The sequence below is a fragment of the Eptesicus fuscus genome, chromosome 22 (assembly GCF_027574615.1).
Source record: "Eptesicus fuscus isolate TK198812 chromosome 22, DD_ASM_mEF_20220401, whole genome shotgun sequence".
Lineage (NCBI taxonomy): Eukaryota > Metazoa > Chordata > Mammalia > Chiroptera > Vespertilionidae > Eptesicus > Eptesicus fuscus.
In genome coordinates, this window is record NC_072494.1 from 32,881,444 (window position 1) to 32,899,645 (window position 18,202).

Consider the following 18,202-nt stretch of genomic DNA (forward strand, 5'->3'; position numbering starts at 1 on the left):
TCCCTTCCACCAAAGAGCAGTTATGACAAACCGCTGAGCTGAGCGTGGGAGTTCCAACTGCGTCTCCGGTCAGGCCAGCAGTGAGAAAAGGCACTGAGTAGCCCCGTCTCCCTTCTCCTCTGCTCCCCGGGGTTCAGACCGACTGAGAGGCACTGGGCTAGCCCAGCACGGGGCGCTGAAGAGCATGAGATATGGTTTCTGCTCTCTCTGGGCCTCCAGTTCAATGGGGAGATGGGACCTAGTCCCATAACCTGCAAGAGCCAACACTTGAATGCCGTGTGTGCTAGAAACAGCCATTTCTGGTTGACTTTGGAGGAGAGCTGGGTGATGGGGGGCCTAGAGTCTTCAGGAGGCTTTAAGGGATGGATGGGGTTTGAATAGGCAAAGCTGAAAGTGGAGACAGGGGTTCCCAGGAGAGGGGACCACGCAGGTGAAACTGTGCCAGGTGTTCTGGGGACTCGACACAGGAGCCAGTGCGTTGGGAGTGGAGTCTCTGGGAGAGATGGGAAGAGAGGCAGAGGAAGACAGAAGAGCCAGCTTGGGAAGGTCATGACCTTGAGTGCTTAGGAGTCCAGCTTTGAGTCTATCTGGGCACTGGAAGGTGCTTCCACGGGGGGACATCACACTCTGGCCGTGTGCCTGCCAAAGGTAGACAAGGAGTCCGAGGCACAAGAAAGGAAGCAGAACCAGGCACACCGGGCAGGGTACCTACAGCTGCCCAGGGCTCTCTCCAGGGTCGCGCCCAGCCCCTCGTCCCTGGGGCAGTCTTCCGTGCATTTTCAGGGAGGCGACACCAGACTTGCTGGTCAAGAGGCCCACTCTTTTGAACTTCGGGGACCCCCGACTTGTGGAAGTGGACAGTGTTGAACCATGAACCCTGACCTGGCATGAATGGCCGCTTTCCCTGATGGAGGCTGGGGGGTCCCCAGATGGCCACAGGGACTGCCACGGAGCCCCTGGAAGCAGGGGGGCTGGGAGGGTCCGTAAGGGAAGCAGGAAGCGCTCTCCTCCAGGGACTCCCCGAGGCCATTCTATTTTCTGCAAGAGGAGAAAGACGGGGAGACCTTCTGGGGACAGGGAGTGAGTTGGGGGCCAGTCCACTGCCTGGGAGCTGAGAGGAATGCCTGGCAAGTTTTGTTTGAACTGTTTCTACCCCCTTATTTTCCTCCCTCCGCCTCCCACTGCTGTGGACTGGAGCCGTGTCATTATTCTCTGAAAACATTACAGTGGTTAATGGCAGCATAATACGCCATTATGTGGAGTAACTGTAATTTATTTAACGATTTAGTTGGGCACTTTCTACCCTGTGGCCTGCTCTCCTGCCATTTCTTCCCCCAACTCCCCGCTCTGCCGTGGACAGAGAGGAGGCAGGAGGCGCATCTCCAGGCTCCTGGGAAAGGTCACGGGAATGCGTCCGACAGGTGCCTGCCGGCTAGCACCCCTCTCGCCTCGAGACAGCCCTGGGTTCCACCGTGCAGCACATAACTCAACCCCCACCCCCCAGCCCTGCGCCGTTACCAAAGTGGGGGCCTCAAGTTTTGACCTTTAAAAGAAGGTACTTGCCAAGTCTTACTTAACATTCGAGTAAGTCTTTCCAGACCAGAGATAAGAGGGTTTGGTTGAAAAAGAAATGCTGACTCTCAAGGCAATGTGGACTCGTGGGGATAGTGCGGCCCCAGAAAGTTCTGTGTCCCGGCGGAATGATCCCAGCGCGGTTCTCCACCTCCCCGAGATCCTGTTTTTCCATCTGTGAAATGGGAGAATAATACCCTTCTTGCAAGATGAACGCAACATGTCCCCTTGCATAGGCAAAGAACCTAGCACAGTGTGCCATGTGGCAGGTCGTTAGTAATAACATTTATTATTTTTCCTAGAAGCAAATGGGAGTTGCTGTGATTTTGCTGCTCATGCCATTAGGGTACCAGGTCTCCTGATATGAATTTGGACTTGACGTTAGCCACATACCCCCACTTTTATTATTCAGCCTGATTTTGGAAGGAGCTTGAGCATTCTTTTCCCTGTTCTTTAATCCCATAATGCCTACCAGACGGCCCTCCTACCAGGATGGTTTAAGCAGGGTCTGGCGTGGAGTCAGGGGAGCAGTGGGGTGACCTTTCTGAGCTCACCATGACCAGAGCAGGCTCGGTCCTAGGGCCCACTGTTCCTAGCCTCAGAGCCCTGCTCACCAGCAGAAATTCTCCCCCCGCCCCCTCGCCCCCCTCCGCCCTCCCTGGGATGGGGTGGCCATGGGCAGGCCCTCCTTGCTGGGCATCCTGACCCCAGGGGGTTGAAGAGAGCAGAGCCATGGTAGGGGGAGGAGCAGGATGGGGGGAAGGCAGCTGCTTGAAATTGATTGCTCCTGTAGTTTAGTTTATACCCTGGGCTCTCTCAGCGCTGCCCGGGTGGCGACCTTTAGATAATAAAGGGAATTCTGGGAGATTTCTGACAGGCCCGTGACATATGGGGCAGGTCTGCAGGGTCAGGCGTGTATCTCCCTGCTCCCGGCCCCAGGGTAATGGCTTTGCAAAGCCAGCCCGGCCAGTGCCCCCTCCCCTGCGCCACCCCTCAAGTGAGCGTCTTTGGAACCCTTCATAATTCAGGGGGGCAACTGCAAACTTTTACAGGCTGCGAGAGCAGAGGACAAACACTGCATGTTTTGCTAAGGCCCTGCGAGAGCCCGTGCGGTTTCCAGGGCTCCACCCGAGCCTGCTGGGAGACCTGGGGGGGGGGGGGGGGCGGGGGGGGGGGGGAACGTAACAGAAAACCCTCCCCAGCATGAAAAGGCCCTGGCCGGGGACAGGCACAGGCGGGAGCTGGGGTGGGATAGGAGGGCCATCGGTCCCTGGGAGTCACACAATATCCCATAAGATTCTTGGGGTCTGGGAAGGGACACACTGACTCCTCTGGGGCAGGAGCTGAAGAGCAGGGCAGGGGAGGGCAAGAACCCTCTGCAGGGAGAGCCCAGCCCTGACTCAAGGGGATAAAGCCGGGAGAGGCAAAGCAAGCGGGTTCTCTGGGGAAAGAGGCAGCCGGTTGTGCCATCCTGGTCCTCACAAAGGTGGCAAGACATCTATTCACCTCGCCACCGCTGGGCACGAGCACGCGCGTTTAGACCCTGCTCACCACCCCCCCCCCCTTTTCTCTAAAAGAACAACCTGGGAGCCAGGATGCCCGGGCGCGTTACTCCTCCCTGCTCTCCGTCTGCTGGGGCCGCTTAACAAAGTTCCACAGGCGGTGGCTTCCATCACAGGCGTGTATTGTCTCCCGGTTTTGCAGGCAAGGAGTCGGGGTCTCAGCAGGGTGGCGCCTCCTGAGGTCTGGGAAGGAAGGATCGGCCCGGCCTCCGGCCTTGGTCTGTAGATGTCATCTCCCCCGCGTGTCTCCTCACATCCCTTCCCTCTGGGGCGGTCTGTCTCCGTGTCTGTCCACATTCCCTTTTTTATAAGGACCAACAGCCTTTTGCATTACGGCCCACCCTGATGACCTCATTTTAACTCGATTTCCAAATGCAGTCCCGTTCTGAGGTACTGACTTCCACATATGAATGGGGGGGCGGGGGCGGGGGGGACACAGTTCAACCCATCACACCTGCCGTTCCGCCTTTCTTGCCAGCGCCCAGCCCCTGCACATCACCCCACGTCTGCCCATCCTGCCAGCTAAGAGGTGAAGTCCAGCGTGGCCATGGGCTCCCGTGGGTCCAGGGCCTGGTGCCTGAGCAGAGAACCACACGCAGCCACAGTCCCACAGCCTCACGGCTGAGCCGGACGGTCAGGGCCCACCCAGAATCTCCTTCTCTCTCTGACTCCTTGGTTATTGGAGATCGGATCTGGTTTATCCACCCATAAAAGGGATCGCGTATAAAGACAAGCAGGGGATTTCTCTTCTCGTGGTGAGAGAAGGCAGCTGGATAGACACGGTCGCCGGAAGTTGTGTTGACACACACTGGGGTGCCACAGTGTCGTCGGGTTCCCCTGCTCTGGGAAGGATGCCAGGAGGGCATGTAGGCCGAGGCCCGTTCTCCCCGGGTCTCCCTCGCCTTCCTTCTCGCTCACTCCGGGGCGAGGTAGAGCCACTTAGCTTCACATAACAGCACAGAGTCTGGGGGTGGGGGGGTGGGGGGAATGACATTCGATTAATGAAGCAAACGCAGCTGGTATAGCAGTGACATCTAAATTGTTCCTTTGGTCCCATTATTTTCTGTAGGAAATTCTCCCTCTCCCCACCCCCACCCCCCTTTTCCTTTAAATCGTGTGCATAAAATACGCTAATAACAATCTTGGTGTCTGTGCATGAGTGACAGCTGAAATAAGAAAAAGACTAATCGTACCTCCTGCAGCCCCGTCACATGGAGATTAAATGAGTCTCTCTCTCCCCCTCCCCACTCACCACCCCTCTCCCCCCCACTCTCTCCTCTCTCTCATGGTCTCTCCTCGGTGAGAATCATGGGCATTTGAATAATAATATTATAGGCGCCATCAGGGTGACAGTGGGGAAAAAATCAGCTCAAACCCATGATTATTCCTTCAATCTAATAATTATTTAAATACCAGATAACGCCTTTCACTCTAATTGAGGCCTTTCAGCTGGCGGCATTCCCCGGGGCCTCTGCGTGCGCCCTCTCGCTCACCTTGTGCTACCAACGTGCCTGGACTACCTCTGAGGTCGGTGTTACACAGCGACGCTCGGAATGTTTGCATGTACGACCACGCAGATGACATTATGTCGGGCCCTTTGGGGTCATTCCACCCACAGGGGACAAGCCGGGGGGTCCCCCCCGATCGCACATTTAGACATTTTATCCTCATAGACCTCTTAAAGCAGAAGAAGACTTCTGAAGTCCCGGGGACCAATTCCCTGCCTCCGGGTAACTTATTCCTAGACAGCTGTCGGGACCCTTCACTGTCAGAAAATTCCACCATCTCCTTGGCACTCTGCCCCCGGGATCCTCTCCAGATAGGATGTCCCCTGAATATCTACCTTGAGTCCCTTCTGCTGCAGCTCTACCTCCGGGGAGAAGAGGCTTCCTGTGCTTAGAGTCCATCTGGCCTGTCTATCAGGCTGTCTGTAACCCGGAGGGATGTGGCACAGGCCCCCACAGCCCCCAAGTCACAGCGTAGGTTCCCTTCCCAGAAAGTCCTTCTCCCAGCACAGAGGGAGAAGCTCCCTCTGAGAGCTCCCATCACGGGGCCATCGTCATTCATGGCACCTTCTTTCCCCCAAACAGGGCAGCCTCGAGGCAGAACATAACTGACTCTCGGGACCCTTTCGCCCCATGACGGAGGCAGCGCTAGACTTTTTGCAGAGTTCTGATGGCAGCCTGTGTCCCTGACTGACGTGGGACAGTATTTTTCTTTCCGAAGGTTTTAGTTTCTTCATCTAAAAATAAGTCGTGGATTGGGAGTAATCATAATGTCCTTCAGCATTGGCCCTGAGTGGCTGCTTTAAAGGTGCTACTTGATTGGAAAGGACATGGGGGAGAGGATGGACCTCCCTCTGCCCTGGGAGAGGAAGGAGGGTGGGTGCTCACCCTGCCCTGGCTCACAGCCTTTCTCTTGACCATCTGGCTCCTCGGGATGCTGGCTGTGTGAGCCGCTGGGTAGGGCAGTGATGATAATAGGCACTTGTTACTGTCGTTAGGAAAAGGATCCTAGCCAGGACAGTGGGGGTGATGCCATGATAGAATGGAGGTGGCGCTGGGACGCTTGGGGGGTGACAGCCATGATAGAATGGAGGTGGCAGGGCTACAGATGGGTCCAAGGGTGTGAGATCTGAGCTCGTGAACTTTGACTCAATTTGACAAAATCACAGCCCGACTCTAACTCCTCTTCCTGGCGGTGCCTTTGGCAATAAGGAAGGGACAAGTGAAAGCATGTGTGCCCGGATCTCCTGAGAAAGGCCACGGAGTGGGTCGGCAGGTGGAGAGAACCCTGAGCTGAGCTGAACTGGAAATGCCTGATGGCCACTTCCTTGCTGCTTAGCCACTGACGCCCGCAGCAGCTGGTGGGGACGGTATTCGATGCCTCCCCTGGCTGTCACCCACACCTGCCTCCTGAATCCTGATCGGGGAGATGGTGTCATCGGGCCCCCCAAATAAAATATTTAGTGACACTGCTTCCCACAGAGGCAGCCGTGGCCTCTGCTTGGCATCGGGAGGGCTCGGAGTAAGATGTCCCGGGAGGCTCGCTGGTAAGGCAAGCGTCCCAGCGCCGCGTGTCCTGGTGTGAGACTTGGGGTGAGGGAGAGGCAGGCTTTGGCTCTTGAGAATGCATGTGACAAAGTGACTTCACGAACTAGACAGAGAGAGGAGAAGTGACGGGAAAAAGGAGGCATCGTTGAGTGGAAACTCCTGAGGCTGACATTAGCAGGAGACCGGAGTTAGGAGAAAACAATAGGCTATGCAAAGTCATGGGCATGTGCTCACTGGCTTCCACCAAATCGAGGATGGACAGTTTATTCTAAGACAGAGCATAGAATGGATGGAGGTGAAGAGCTGGACATATTGACAAATAAATTACTACTAATAAAGACTAATGAGTGGTGACCACTTACGATGGGCCAGGCATTGTTCCAAGTGCTTTATCTGTATGAACGGAGTTCACCATAATAACCCCACGAGGCAGATGCTAGTACTAATCCCGTTTTATGCAGATAGTGAGATGGCATCGCAGAACGGCTAAGGACCTTGACCAAGCTTGCACGGCTATCCAAAATCTCAGCTCAGCGTTCACGCATTTAACCCTTGCACGGCACTGCTTCTCGTCAGAGGTACCAAGGAGGGGGCTTGTCCCCCTTTCTCTGATTGCGGAGAGGAGACTTGATCCTTGCCAGCTGGGCCCTGCTTGGGAACAGCGACCTGGTTCCATCCGCCTTGGCATGGAAAGACAGAGGCCCTCAAATTGCTGTGGGAGTCGGTTGTCTGTGTGAAAGCCACACTCCTGAGGTAGAGCGGGCGCCTTCCCTGCCACCCCTGCCCCGCAGGAGACCATGCCGCCTCCTGACTCCACTCTGCCAGCGCCTGCTGCTCCCACACGGTGAACCTTGAGCCCCATGCGATGATTTCGCTTGGCTGGTCACCAAGAGTGGTCTGTCTCAAAGTGGATGCTGATGGAGGAGTCGGGGGGAAACAGCCCAGCTGCGGTGGTCTGTTGAGAATTCCTGACCTACCCAGCTTTATGGGGTCGGAGGGAAGGACCGCTGCAGCTATCTCAGTCACAGACTAGAAGCTGAAGGAAGCAAGCCTCAAGGTATTATTTCATCTGAAAGAAGAAATCTTACAAATTGGCTCATTCAAGCTCCCTTTGTTTTAAAATCAAGAAATGGGCTCAGGGAGATGCCAGGCCAGTCTAAAGCCATATGATGCATGGCTAACAGAGGCAGGATTTAAATCAAAAGCTCCTGAGCTCCTCTTCCTCCTCCCCCATGACTGCATGCCTTCCAGCCACCAGACCAGTTTTCCCATTTCAACCCTCAGGATCCTGCACCTCTGCCAACGCCCCTGCAGGCGGCCGAGAGACTACGTTGGGACTTGTGCAGTAGTATGATAGAGAAGGTCACCTCAGATCTGTTCTCTTTCCTTTGACACATGCTTCCCAGATTGAACCCCTTCACTGGGTCAGGGAAAGCTGGGGATCAAAGGTCAACCTACCATGTTCATTCCCATGGAAAGAAAGAATATGTGCAAAAGAAGGAAGCCAGGGGCTCTGGCAGGATTCCTGAAGTGCGGTCTCCTGGGGAGGCTTCGGTGAAAATAGTAACAACTAGCAGAGGCTGAGCATCACTGTGTGCCAGCCAGCAGGCTAAGAGGTTCCCCTGCATTATCTCATCTACTCTCATGACAGCCAGAGAGGTGGGTACTGCAGTGATCCCCATTCCCCCAGAAAGGGAGATGAGACTTGGCTTGCCCACTTTCCCAAATGTGTTCCCAAACTCTGCCTGCCAACAAAGCCACTCACGATTCAAACCATGTCTTGGGATGTTGGGTAGGGAGGTGAGACGGTTGATCTTAACCTCACACTTTGTCCTTTGACGTTATCTCTGCTACCAGGACCTTCTTCCTGTAGCCACGGGCTGAATATAGTGTGCATGTACGTCAGGCTAAATAATGTGCATGCATGTTAAGCTAAACATAATGTGCATATATGTCGGGCTAAATAATGTGCATGTATGTTAGGCTAAACACAATGTGCATATATGTCGGGCTAAATAATGTGCATGTATGCCAGGCTAAACATAATGTGCATGTATGTCAGGCTAAATAATGTGCATGTATGTCAGGCTAAACATAATGTGCATGTATGTCGTGGAAGAGGCAGGAGTGTGCTGTCCACAAACTCAGTGGCGGAGTGTCTGAGAGCACACTTTCTAAAAGGCAAAACCCTAGCACCATGTGGTGACAATTATTTTCCTCCTCGTGGCTCCTGGTGGGCCACACTGCCCTCCCCCCGCTGGGACAGGGGCATGCCCAGCACGGCCTCCGGCCTCCCGTAGCGCCCTGTCCAGTGGGGGACGTGAGGATTCTGTTATTTCCTTTCGCAGCTCCTCTTGAGGAATTCACGTCCTGCTACCAGCCCCAGGACATCGCTAAAAATAGCCTCCGGTTTTTAAACCAAAAGCTCCGTCTGTCGGAGGTCTTCCTGGTGGGTGCGGGCGTGGGGCCGGAAGGGCCACGCTGGAGTCCCCGAGGTCAGCCCGGGCCTCACGCCGCCGTGGCCTTCCTCTTTCCAGGGGAGCGCGGGCCTCATGAGTCACCCGCGGAGCTGGTTGGAGGAGCGCGGTCAGGTGGCCCCTCTGGCACCGCGGTGGCTGTCAGGCCCCGGGCCCAGGGTGCAAGGGGCGGAAGGAGAGTTTCTAAAGATACGGAGTAAATTCCTGAGGTGGCGCCTGTTCTGATTCTAAGCCAGTCCAGCCAGCCCGGAGGGTGGAAGGAGGCAGGACCCTGCTAAGCTGCCTGGGAGCCACGTCTCCATCCTGGGCCGGGGTGTGTTCACTTCTGTCGCCTGGCTGCCTAGCGTTGGCTGCCCTTGTCTGAGAAGGGTGCCGGGCCATTCGTCCCGCGGGAGGAAAGAGGTCCCTGCCAGACGGCGCGGCTCGCGGCCTCCTCCTGCTGCTGTCCCTCTCCGCGCTGGTCGTGAGCAGCGCTCTGAGTGAGGGACCGGCTCCTCTGCTCCCCTGGCCCAGGCCTCTCCAGAAGCCCCGGGAGCCCCACTCTGCTCCTCTGGGCGGCTTCCTTGGAAAAGCCTTAGGGTCTAGAGGGAGGGGCGGGAGTGCAGGAGTCAGGGCAGGGGACAGGCTCAGAGGGCTAGGCTGAGGCCCGGGGTGACTTCCTGGATCCTTAAATAGTCACGAGGCCTCAGCAGTAGCTACAATGAGACTGACCCTCAACTTGCTCCCGTTTGCCCCTCTCACATGTTCCAAACCCATCCAGGCCTCTGAAGCTGGGCTCAGAGGGCCAGTCCCCGCAGCGAGGAGGCCCGCCTGCACAGAAGCAGAAGTTGAAGCAATGTCCCCAGGGCCCGGCCGCCCCCTCACTGAGTGATAGTGACCGGCACCCGCCTGTCTCAAAGAAGAATGGGTGGGGGGTGTCTACCCATCTCCCCGGGGCTGTTCAGGCTCCTGAAGGGCACTCACATGTCTAACAGGTTGTAACAGGTAACAGCAGGGGTTCTTCTTTCTGGAGAGGTCCAGGCTGAGGGGCAGGGGGGGCACTGTCATTCAGAAGTCCTTCCCTGTGGAGGACAGAGCTTGAGGAAGTAAGGAGGTGCAGGTGCGTGAGGGGCTGGACGTCTGAGACCAAGAGGAATTCTATTTGCGATGTCCCACTCTGGGAGTAGTTGGCCAGAGGAGCCCAGGAGAGGGCCTGCCTCTCAAGCATTGAAAACCGGGAGATTTCCACCTGACGTGATGCCTGGGAGGGAAGACGTGATGCCTGGGAGGGAAGTCTAGCTTCAGTCCCCACCCGGGACCCACTAGCCCAGTGAACTTGAACTGCCTTTTAACCTCTCTGAGAGAGAAAAAACGGTGTCTCAGGACAGAAATAGAGATGTTTTGTAAAGTAAAAGAAAGGAATTTACAGCGTAAAGGCTGGAGACCAAAATAGATAATAGGATTCCCTGAACCACCCCAAGAGGGAGAAAGTCTGTTAAAAATAGAAACACTGAAATACGCAAGGCAGAGACTCAGAGCTAGCCGGGCCTGGGACTCCGGGTCAGGCAATCCGGTTCACTCCTCTCAGGACCGATTTCCCGTCTGACCTCCCTCCCTGCCTGCCTTGTGTTTTCCAGAACCATGTGAGGGCCAACCCAGGACGGTGGCGTGGCTGAGCGCTCAGAGGATCTGCCTCCTGGTCCTTGCCCCGCTCAGCATGGAACAGAGGCGGCCCTGGCCCCGGGGGGCGGACGTCGACAGCCGGTCTGTGGTCTTGCTCTCAGTGGTCTGGGTGCTGCTGGCCCCCCCGGCAGCTGGCATGCCCCAGTTCAACACCTTCCACTCTGAGAACCGGGACTGGACCTTCAACCACTTGACTGTCCACCGGGGGACGGGGGCAGTGTACGTCGGGGCCATCAACCGGGTGTACAAGCTGACGGGCAACCTGACCATCCAGGTGGCTCACATGACCGGGCCGCGGGAGGACAACAAGTCTTGTTACCCGCCCCTCACCGTGCAGCCCTGCAGCGAGGCGCTCGCCCTCACCAACAACGTCAACAAGCTACTCGTCATCGACTACCCCGAGAACCGCCTGCTGGCCTGTGGGAGCCTCTACCAGGGCGTCTGCAAGCTGCTGCGGCTGGACGACCTCTTCCTCCTGGCGGAGCCGTTCCACAAGAAGGAGCACTACCTGTCCAGCGTCAACAAGACGGGGACGATGTACGGGGTGATCGTGCGCTCCGACGGGCAGGACGGCAAGCTCTTCGTCGGCACGGCCGTGGACGGCAAGCAGGATTACTTCCCCACCCTGTCCAGCAGGAAGCTGCCTCGCGACCCCGAGTCCTCCGCCATGCTGGACTACGAGCTGCACAGTGACTTCGTGTCCTCCCTCATCAAGATCCCCTCCGACACCTTGGCCCTGGTCTCCCACTTCGACATCTTCTACATCTACGGCTTCGCCAGCGGGGGCTTCGTCTACTTCCTCACGGTGCAGCCCGAGACCCCCGAGGGGGTGGCCATCAACTCGGCCGGAGACCTGTTCTACACCTCGCGCATCGTGAGGCTCTGCAAGAATGACCCCAAGTTCCACTCCTACGTGTCCCTGCCTTTCGGCTGCACGCGGGCCGGGGTGGAATACCGCCTCCTGCAGGCGGCCTACCTCGCCAAGCCCGGGGACTCCCTGGCCCAGGCCTTCAACATCAGCAGCCAGGACGACGTGCTCTTCGCCATCTTCTCCAAAGGGCAGAAGCAGTACCACCACCCGCCCGATGACTCCGCCCTCTGTGCCTTCCCCATCCCCGCCGTCAACCTGCAGATCAAGGAGCGCCTGCAGTCCTGCTACCAGGGCGAGGGCCACCTGGAGCTCAACTGGCTGCTGGGGAAGGAGGTCCAGTGCACCAAGGCGGTAAGGAGGCGCGCACCTGCTCTGCCCCTGATGTGGGGCTCCGGCTCCGACTGCCCAGCCTGCGCTCTGTGGCACACCCAGGTTCACGTTATCAGGTGGTGCCCAATCACACCGAGTCTGACCTACACCAGACCCACGTTTGTTGATCCATGGAGTCATTCCAAATACGGTTGAACAATGGGGTTGGGGCACCGACCCACTGTGCGGACAGAAGTCCACTTATAACGTTTGACTCCCCAAAAACGTAATTAGTAGCCTAGTGTTGATTGGAAGCCTTGCCCATAACATAAACAGTAGATCAATACTTACATTTTGTATTACTAGATACTGTATTCCTAAAATAAAGTAAGCTAGAGAAAAGAAATACTAGGAACTAAGGAAGAGAAAATACATTTATAGTATTTATTGAAAAAAAAAAAGCATGTGCTCAAGGGTCAACTAATATATATATATATATCAAGAGCCAGGCACTGCCGGCTTCAGTGGTGACCTGCACAGCAAAGCCCCCTACCCTCATGGAGCTTTCATTAGTGAGGCAAGACAAATAAATACATGACATATGTAGCCTGTCAAATGGTGATGGTTGCTGTAGAGAAAACTAGAGCAGAGAAAGGGAAGAGGCGGTCCCTGAAAGGGTTGATTCATTGAGAAATGGGGCCTTTGAGCAAAGACTGAGGAGGGTAAGGAAGTGAGCCATGTGGGGATCTGGGGGAAACATTCCCGAGAGGGAACAGCAAGGGCAAAGCACGCGGGGCATGCTTGGCCTGTGTGGGGACTGGCAGGGAGGCCACTGCAGCTGGATCAGCGCATGCGGGAGAAAGACTGGGAGAAGGTGAGACGGGCGGTGAGAGATAACAGGATCAGATGGTGTCTGTGCGGGGCCTGTAGGCCACTGGGAAGCCAAGTTGGAGTGTCGGGTAGGCAGGTGGATGTGGAAGCCGGAGGAGAGGGAAGGGAATTAAGCTTGCCTGGTAGATTGCAAACTGGGGAAACATAATCAGGTGAAGGGAAGAGAGGAGGAGAAAGGGAGCTCAGGGTCCAGGCCAGAGGGCAGCAGAGACAAGATAAGCAGTTGCGAGCACTGTCCTGCCAGAGGGTCCCAATAGGATATTCACCAGCTTTTCAGGTGTACCCTTTCAGGGTCATGGTCTCTACTGATTGGTCAGGGTCAGAGCCGGGGGCCATTAGTCAGTGCAGCTGGTCCTGAGGTCAGCCATGACATGGCTTGTCTGATTTTGCTGCTTTTCTGGGCCTGGAGGTGAAACACAACTGAGGCCTAGATATATTTGATGCGGGTCAGAGCCTCCTTGTCTTGGGGCTTAATGCTTAAGGGCTATTCTCCGGCCCCCTCCTCCCTTCCCCCTCTAAAGGGGTCTAACCCAATAGTCTAGAAATATGCCAGGGGAGCATCAAAAATGCATGACCGGCAATATGAATGGTCAGGGGGGCTCTAAACCACATGACCAGGGATATGCTAGGGGACAAAGGTTACCCCGGGGGCCAGGTCTTGGTTTTCCCAGTTTTGCCCTTTGCTAGGCACCTGGGGCTTTTTGCCCTGGTGACCTTCTGTATCTGGCTGTCATCCTTGCTCTGCTCATGTCTAACTGCCTACCACAAGTCCACGTTATTTCTGTCTAGCCACGCTGCTTTAAAGAAAGCCACACTCCAAGATTTCACCATTTGAGCAAAAAAGTGAAGGCACATCAGGTGTTTAGGAGGATCTGACAGTTTAGAGGACAGACAGAGAAATGTCAGCCATTCCCAGGGGTTTAGACTCAGAATAAACCGTTTTCCTCATGGTCCGGAGATTCTAGAGTCAGGAGGGATGTAGAGAAACCCACAATCACCAGCAGACTTTTGCTTCTGTCATCATCTCTCAGAAGCTGGCTTGGACTATGCCTGGGTGCAGACTCTGCAGCTCCTTCCGCCCCAGGAGACGGTGGGAAATAAACCGAAACCTTGACAGGGACTTTCAGAGTTGAAAGGAAAGTTGATGATTACCTGGTCTACCCCTTTCACTTCACAGATGAGAAAACTGAGGCTCAGAGAAGGTATGTGAGACATCAAGGTCATGTAGCTAGTTGGTCTTAGAGACAGGACTACGATCTAGATCTTACGAGTTTTCCAGGGCCCCCGCTGCCTGCAGGGTGGGGATGAGAAAGACAAGTGGAAGATGTAAAAGGTAGTAGCTGCTCCTCTGGCTCCATTCCTAGGCACAAGAACTTTCCACGTGGGCTCCCGTGGTGTGCTGGTAAATATTCAACAACTAGCTCTATGGAGGCTGTGACGGCGGTGGTGGTGGGAGACTTGGCTACAAGCATTTGCTAATGTCCATGATGCGAATGCTCCCACCATAACCGATTTCACTCAGCCGGTGTGATATCACTGAACGCAGAGATGTGCCGTCAACCCTCAGGGGCTGGCTCCGGCATACCCCTGCTCCATCCCCTCCCTTCCTCAGAAGCTCATCCCTTCTGCTGGGGCAGGGCATGGGGTGTGGAGGTGGCTCCATCTTACCAGAGTTCACAGAGTTCAAGGTTATATTTACCCTAAAAGTTAGTTCTTTTTCCTAAAGAATACACACACACACACACACACACACACACACACACACACACACACACACACACGGGGGCAGCACCACCATTCCTACCAGCAGCAGGAGCACAGCTCTCTCCAAAACACAAGTCTCCGTTCCTGTGTTTCTCGGGAGGGAACGGAAGGAAGACCCTGGTTTAGCAAGCACATGGCCTAGCTTATAACCCAGTTATTTTAAGGACAGGAGGCCGCTGACCAGTGATGCATCAGCCAGCTATTTCCTGGGAAGGGTGAGAGGAGGAGGTTGAAGGGAACAGGTTGCAGGTTTTTCCCTGACGCTTTCTACGCGACAACAGTCATTTCCTTCCTCCTCTGGGATGCCTTTCCAGACCCAGAAGAAACAGCTGTCACAGGACTCCGGGCTCTTAGCTGGCCCAGAGTCTGCAGCCTTTGCTCACGCGATTCCAGTTGTGCAGTCCACTGGGGCGTTTCGGAGGGCCCATCACTGGGTAGGGAACACAGGCCCTTTGACAGCCCCTGTCCTCAGGAAGCATACAGTCTTTTTATTTAACTGAATGTGCAATCTTAGAAATAATCAATTTAACATCCACCTTTAACAGCAACCAAAGAGGATGCCACTGGTCCAAGTTGATACGTGGAGGTACTTAGCGGTAGAGCAGAGGCTAGAACTCAGGGCTTCCTCCTTTCTGCCCAACTAGTTTTTTGTGGTTTTAAGGTGATCGTCTTTCCAAAGTGCCCTACCTAGTCTCTGTCAATAAGGAAAATATAAAAATAAATGAAAGTGCTCTAGATACACAGAGGCAACACCACCACTCCCTTCACAAGTCCGGTGCTAGGGATGCTGTCACCTGGACAGGGCTAAAGACCAGTACTGGACAGTGGAACTCACTGCGTAACTTCAAACTCTCCTGCATGCATTACTTCATTCGCTCTTCTGTAATTCTCTCAGAAAGGTGGGCAGGTAGTTTGACAAATGAAGAAACTGAGGTTTATATAGATGAAGTACGTTTTTCAAATTAAAATTTTATGGTCAACATTAAAATGACCCTTTTTAATCCATCCCCAGTATAGAAAGCGGTGAATAGTTGGCTTAACATTCTTTTTGCCCAAAGGGAGGCATTGCATCCCAAACAAACAAGAAACCTTCCCCAGGCTGGTAGAAATCCTGGGATGTTGCCTCTAGACCGAACCACTACTGTCTAAATAGAAAGATCACCAAAATGGCATGTCCACCGAGACATTAAAATGACCAGGAAGTGAGTTTAAGCCATCAGCCTTACAAATTACCCTGGATCTCTTGATAGAAAGGGAATGGGTGACTGCAGGTGAGTGAGGAAGGCGGCTGGTGTCACCGGATGCCCCTGTGGGACACATGGGTCAGCTGTTGAGATGTTGTTTGCAGCGTGTGTAAGGGCCCTGCTCCTGTGTCACACCTTGCTGAAGCCTGGTCCTAGGGCTGGGGGTTGAGGGTGACCTATAGACTCATGGCCGTGACTCTGCTGTTGTTCACCCCAATTTCCTCCCCTTCCCTCCAGCCCGTCCCCATCGACGACAACTTCTGTGGATTAGACATCAACCAGCCGCTTGGAGGGTCCACGCCGGTGGAGGGCCTGACTCTGTACACCACCAGCCGGGACCGCATGACATCAGTGGCCTCGTACGTTTACAACGGCTACAGCGTGGTGTTCGTGGGGACCAAGAGTGGCAAGCTGAAAAAGGTAAGAGACAGGGAGCCCGAGGCCCTTCAGCGCCTCAGCTGGGAGCCCCTCCTGGAAGGTAGCTGTCGGTGGAGACTTGAACAACAGGCAACTCTGATTTTCTTGGCAGACGGCGTCGGATAGCGGAGTTATTTTTGTGGCTTATCTTCTAGCTGTTTCCCCAGCCATTAGTCAATGGGTGGGTAGGAAATGCAGGCACATTTCGTATTGCCCACACTTCAAGGAATTAGGAAGGTGCGTTTGCCTAAGGTAGAAAAACACTTCACTCTCTATCTCCAAGTCAAGCAGAACTGATTTGATAATTTGATTCTCTGTATTATAAATCGCCAACATCACGGATTCCTCCCCACGGGCCTGGAGAGTTGATTGTACTGGTCAGAAGTCTTTGTTGAGTTCAGAGCATCTGGTTGAAGCAGATGATGGGTCTCCATTCTAAGAACAGGGCAAGTGGTGGGGCTGCCCTCCGAGGGCACATGGTGCCTGGGTAAGATGCCATCCTTCTGTCTCTCCTCTCCCCGAAATTTACAGAGTCTTCTCCACTCCTCCACCCCCACGCCCTGAGCTTCCAGGAGGAAGTAGACATCTTAACCTCTGCCTGCCCTGGGCACCTCTGCCAGCGGGAGGGCCAGGGCTGTCTGGGCTCACAGTGTGGGCGGCCTTGTGTGCAGCAAGCTTGTAGCTGCTTGCCTGGTGCTTGGGTGCGGAGACCGAGCAAGGTCTGGCTCATTATGTGGGATTACGGCGGCCACATTCTTTCCGGTCCCAGCTAACCCTTTTCCTAAACTTACCTTCTTGCCACCTTTCTCCAGCCCTCCCCCCACCTGTGGATCACAGCACTTGCGGGACATCCCCACGTCTCCCCCTTGATGTTGACAGCACCCCTGTAGCTCTTCCCTCCTAATCCATTTAGAGCCTGGGAGAGATGTGACTTGGGAAGGAGGGTGGCAGGGCGGGAGCCTGAGGAAGAAATTCCGTGATCTGCTTGTTCTGATCTGCTGCCAGAGGAGGTGAGAACAACGGGCCTGGGTGTATGTGGAGGTGCGGAACCCTGCAGACCTCTTCTGGTTCTCATGAGACCAACGCCCTTTGACCCTTTCTCGCTCTGGGCAGAGGTTCCTGCCTTTCCCTGTGCCATGCCCCCTCCTCTGCCAGGGGCTGTGGATCCTGGCTTGGCTTTTAGACACATGGAAGGGATGCTGAGTGTGGTCCCTGCTTTCCCAAAACGAGGGAGGAAAGGAACTGCCTTATGAGATCCCGTTAAGATTTAACAGTGATATATTCCGCCCGCCGGTGTGGCTCAGTGTCGACCCATAAACCAGGAGGTCATGGTTCCAATCCTGGTCAGGGCACATGCCTGGGTTGCAGGCTCCATCCCCAGTAGGGGGCGTGCAGGAGGCAGCTGATTGATGATGATGTTTCTATCTCTCTCTACCCCTCCCCTCCTCTCTCTCAAAAAAATCAACAAAAACATAAAAGTGACGTATTCCACCAGACAAGGTTCAGCTTGGACCCCGTAGCTGGCTGCTTCCCTGCTCAGCAGCTTCCTGTACGGTTGGGTAGACTGCTCCTTGCAAGGGGGCTTTGGGCCAAGGGGCCTATGGGAGCTGAAGTCCAGCCTCAGCTCTCCCTGTCAACCATGTTCCTGAGGGTATAAACATTCTCCCACAGGGGCTGCTCTTACTAGTCTCTCTGCCCAAAGAGATACCTTTTTCTAAACTGCACAAGGACTTTCTAGGGCCAGCAGTAGCCACAGGGTTCTGGATCACTCATGTAGCTCCATCTCCTTTATCCTCTTGAAAGTTTTATTAAAAGCAGGGGCCATGCTTTATTCATGTTTATTTCCTTCTTTCTCCCTAATTTCCCCCCATGTGTGGTCACACATGGGATAGCCCTCAAAAGTGTTTTTGAAAAATAGAACCGTCCTCTAAGGAAACTTAGAGATCATCTGGCCCAACACTCTCAGGATTCGGCAGGGAAACTGAGGCCCAGAGAAGAAAAGTGACTTGTCCACGCCTAGAGACTAGGACAAGTTGCTTCTTGCCTTGACACCCAGGTTGACACCATTTTTTACTTAAAGAAGCAGCCACAGAGCCCAGGGATGGATGCTGGGAACAATCTTTGGGCGCAGACTTGCTGCAGGAGTCAGCCAGGGGCTAGTGCCTCCACTCTTTGGGGTCTTAGATCTGAGTTAAGGAATTAGTGTTTGCTGAATGGACAGATGAGGACTGAATGAAAGAACGACCTAGCCAGACTCTAAGGGACCCTGTGTTGACCTTCCCATGTTTCTGTGTGTCTTGCACAGCACACAGCAGGGGCTGCTTGGGGCATCTTTCCAAGCCACACACTCAAGCGAGCAAAGTTCTCCAAACCCTGGTGG

General features: G+C 54.7%; 1 protein-coding gene across 1 annotated transcript in view; it reads left to right on the plus strand.

Annotated features, from left to right (window-relative positions):
* The first annotated feature begins 10,280 nt into the window (after positions 1 to 10,280).
* PLXNA2 (plexin A2) overlaps positions 10,281 to 18,202 on the plus strand; it is a 183,090-nt gene continuing 175,168 nt past the window's right edge. Inside the window, exons 1-2 of the mRNA XM_008146016.3 lie at positions 10,281 to 11,548; positions 15,643 to 15,825. Coding sequence (XP_008144238.2) covers positions 10,361 to 11,548; positions 15,643 to 15,825 — 1,371 coding nt within the window. The 5' untranslated portion in view covers positions 10,281 to 10,360. The remainder of the gene's footprint in view (positions 11,549 to 15,642; positions 15,826 to 18,202) is intronic.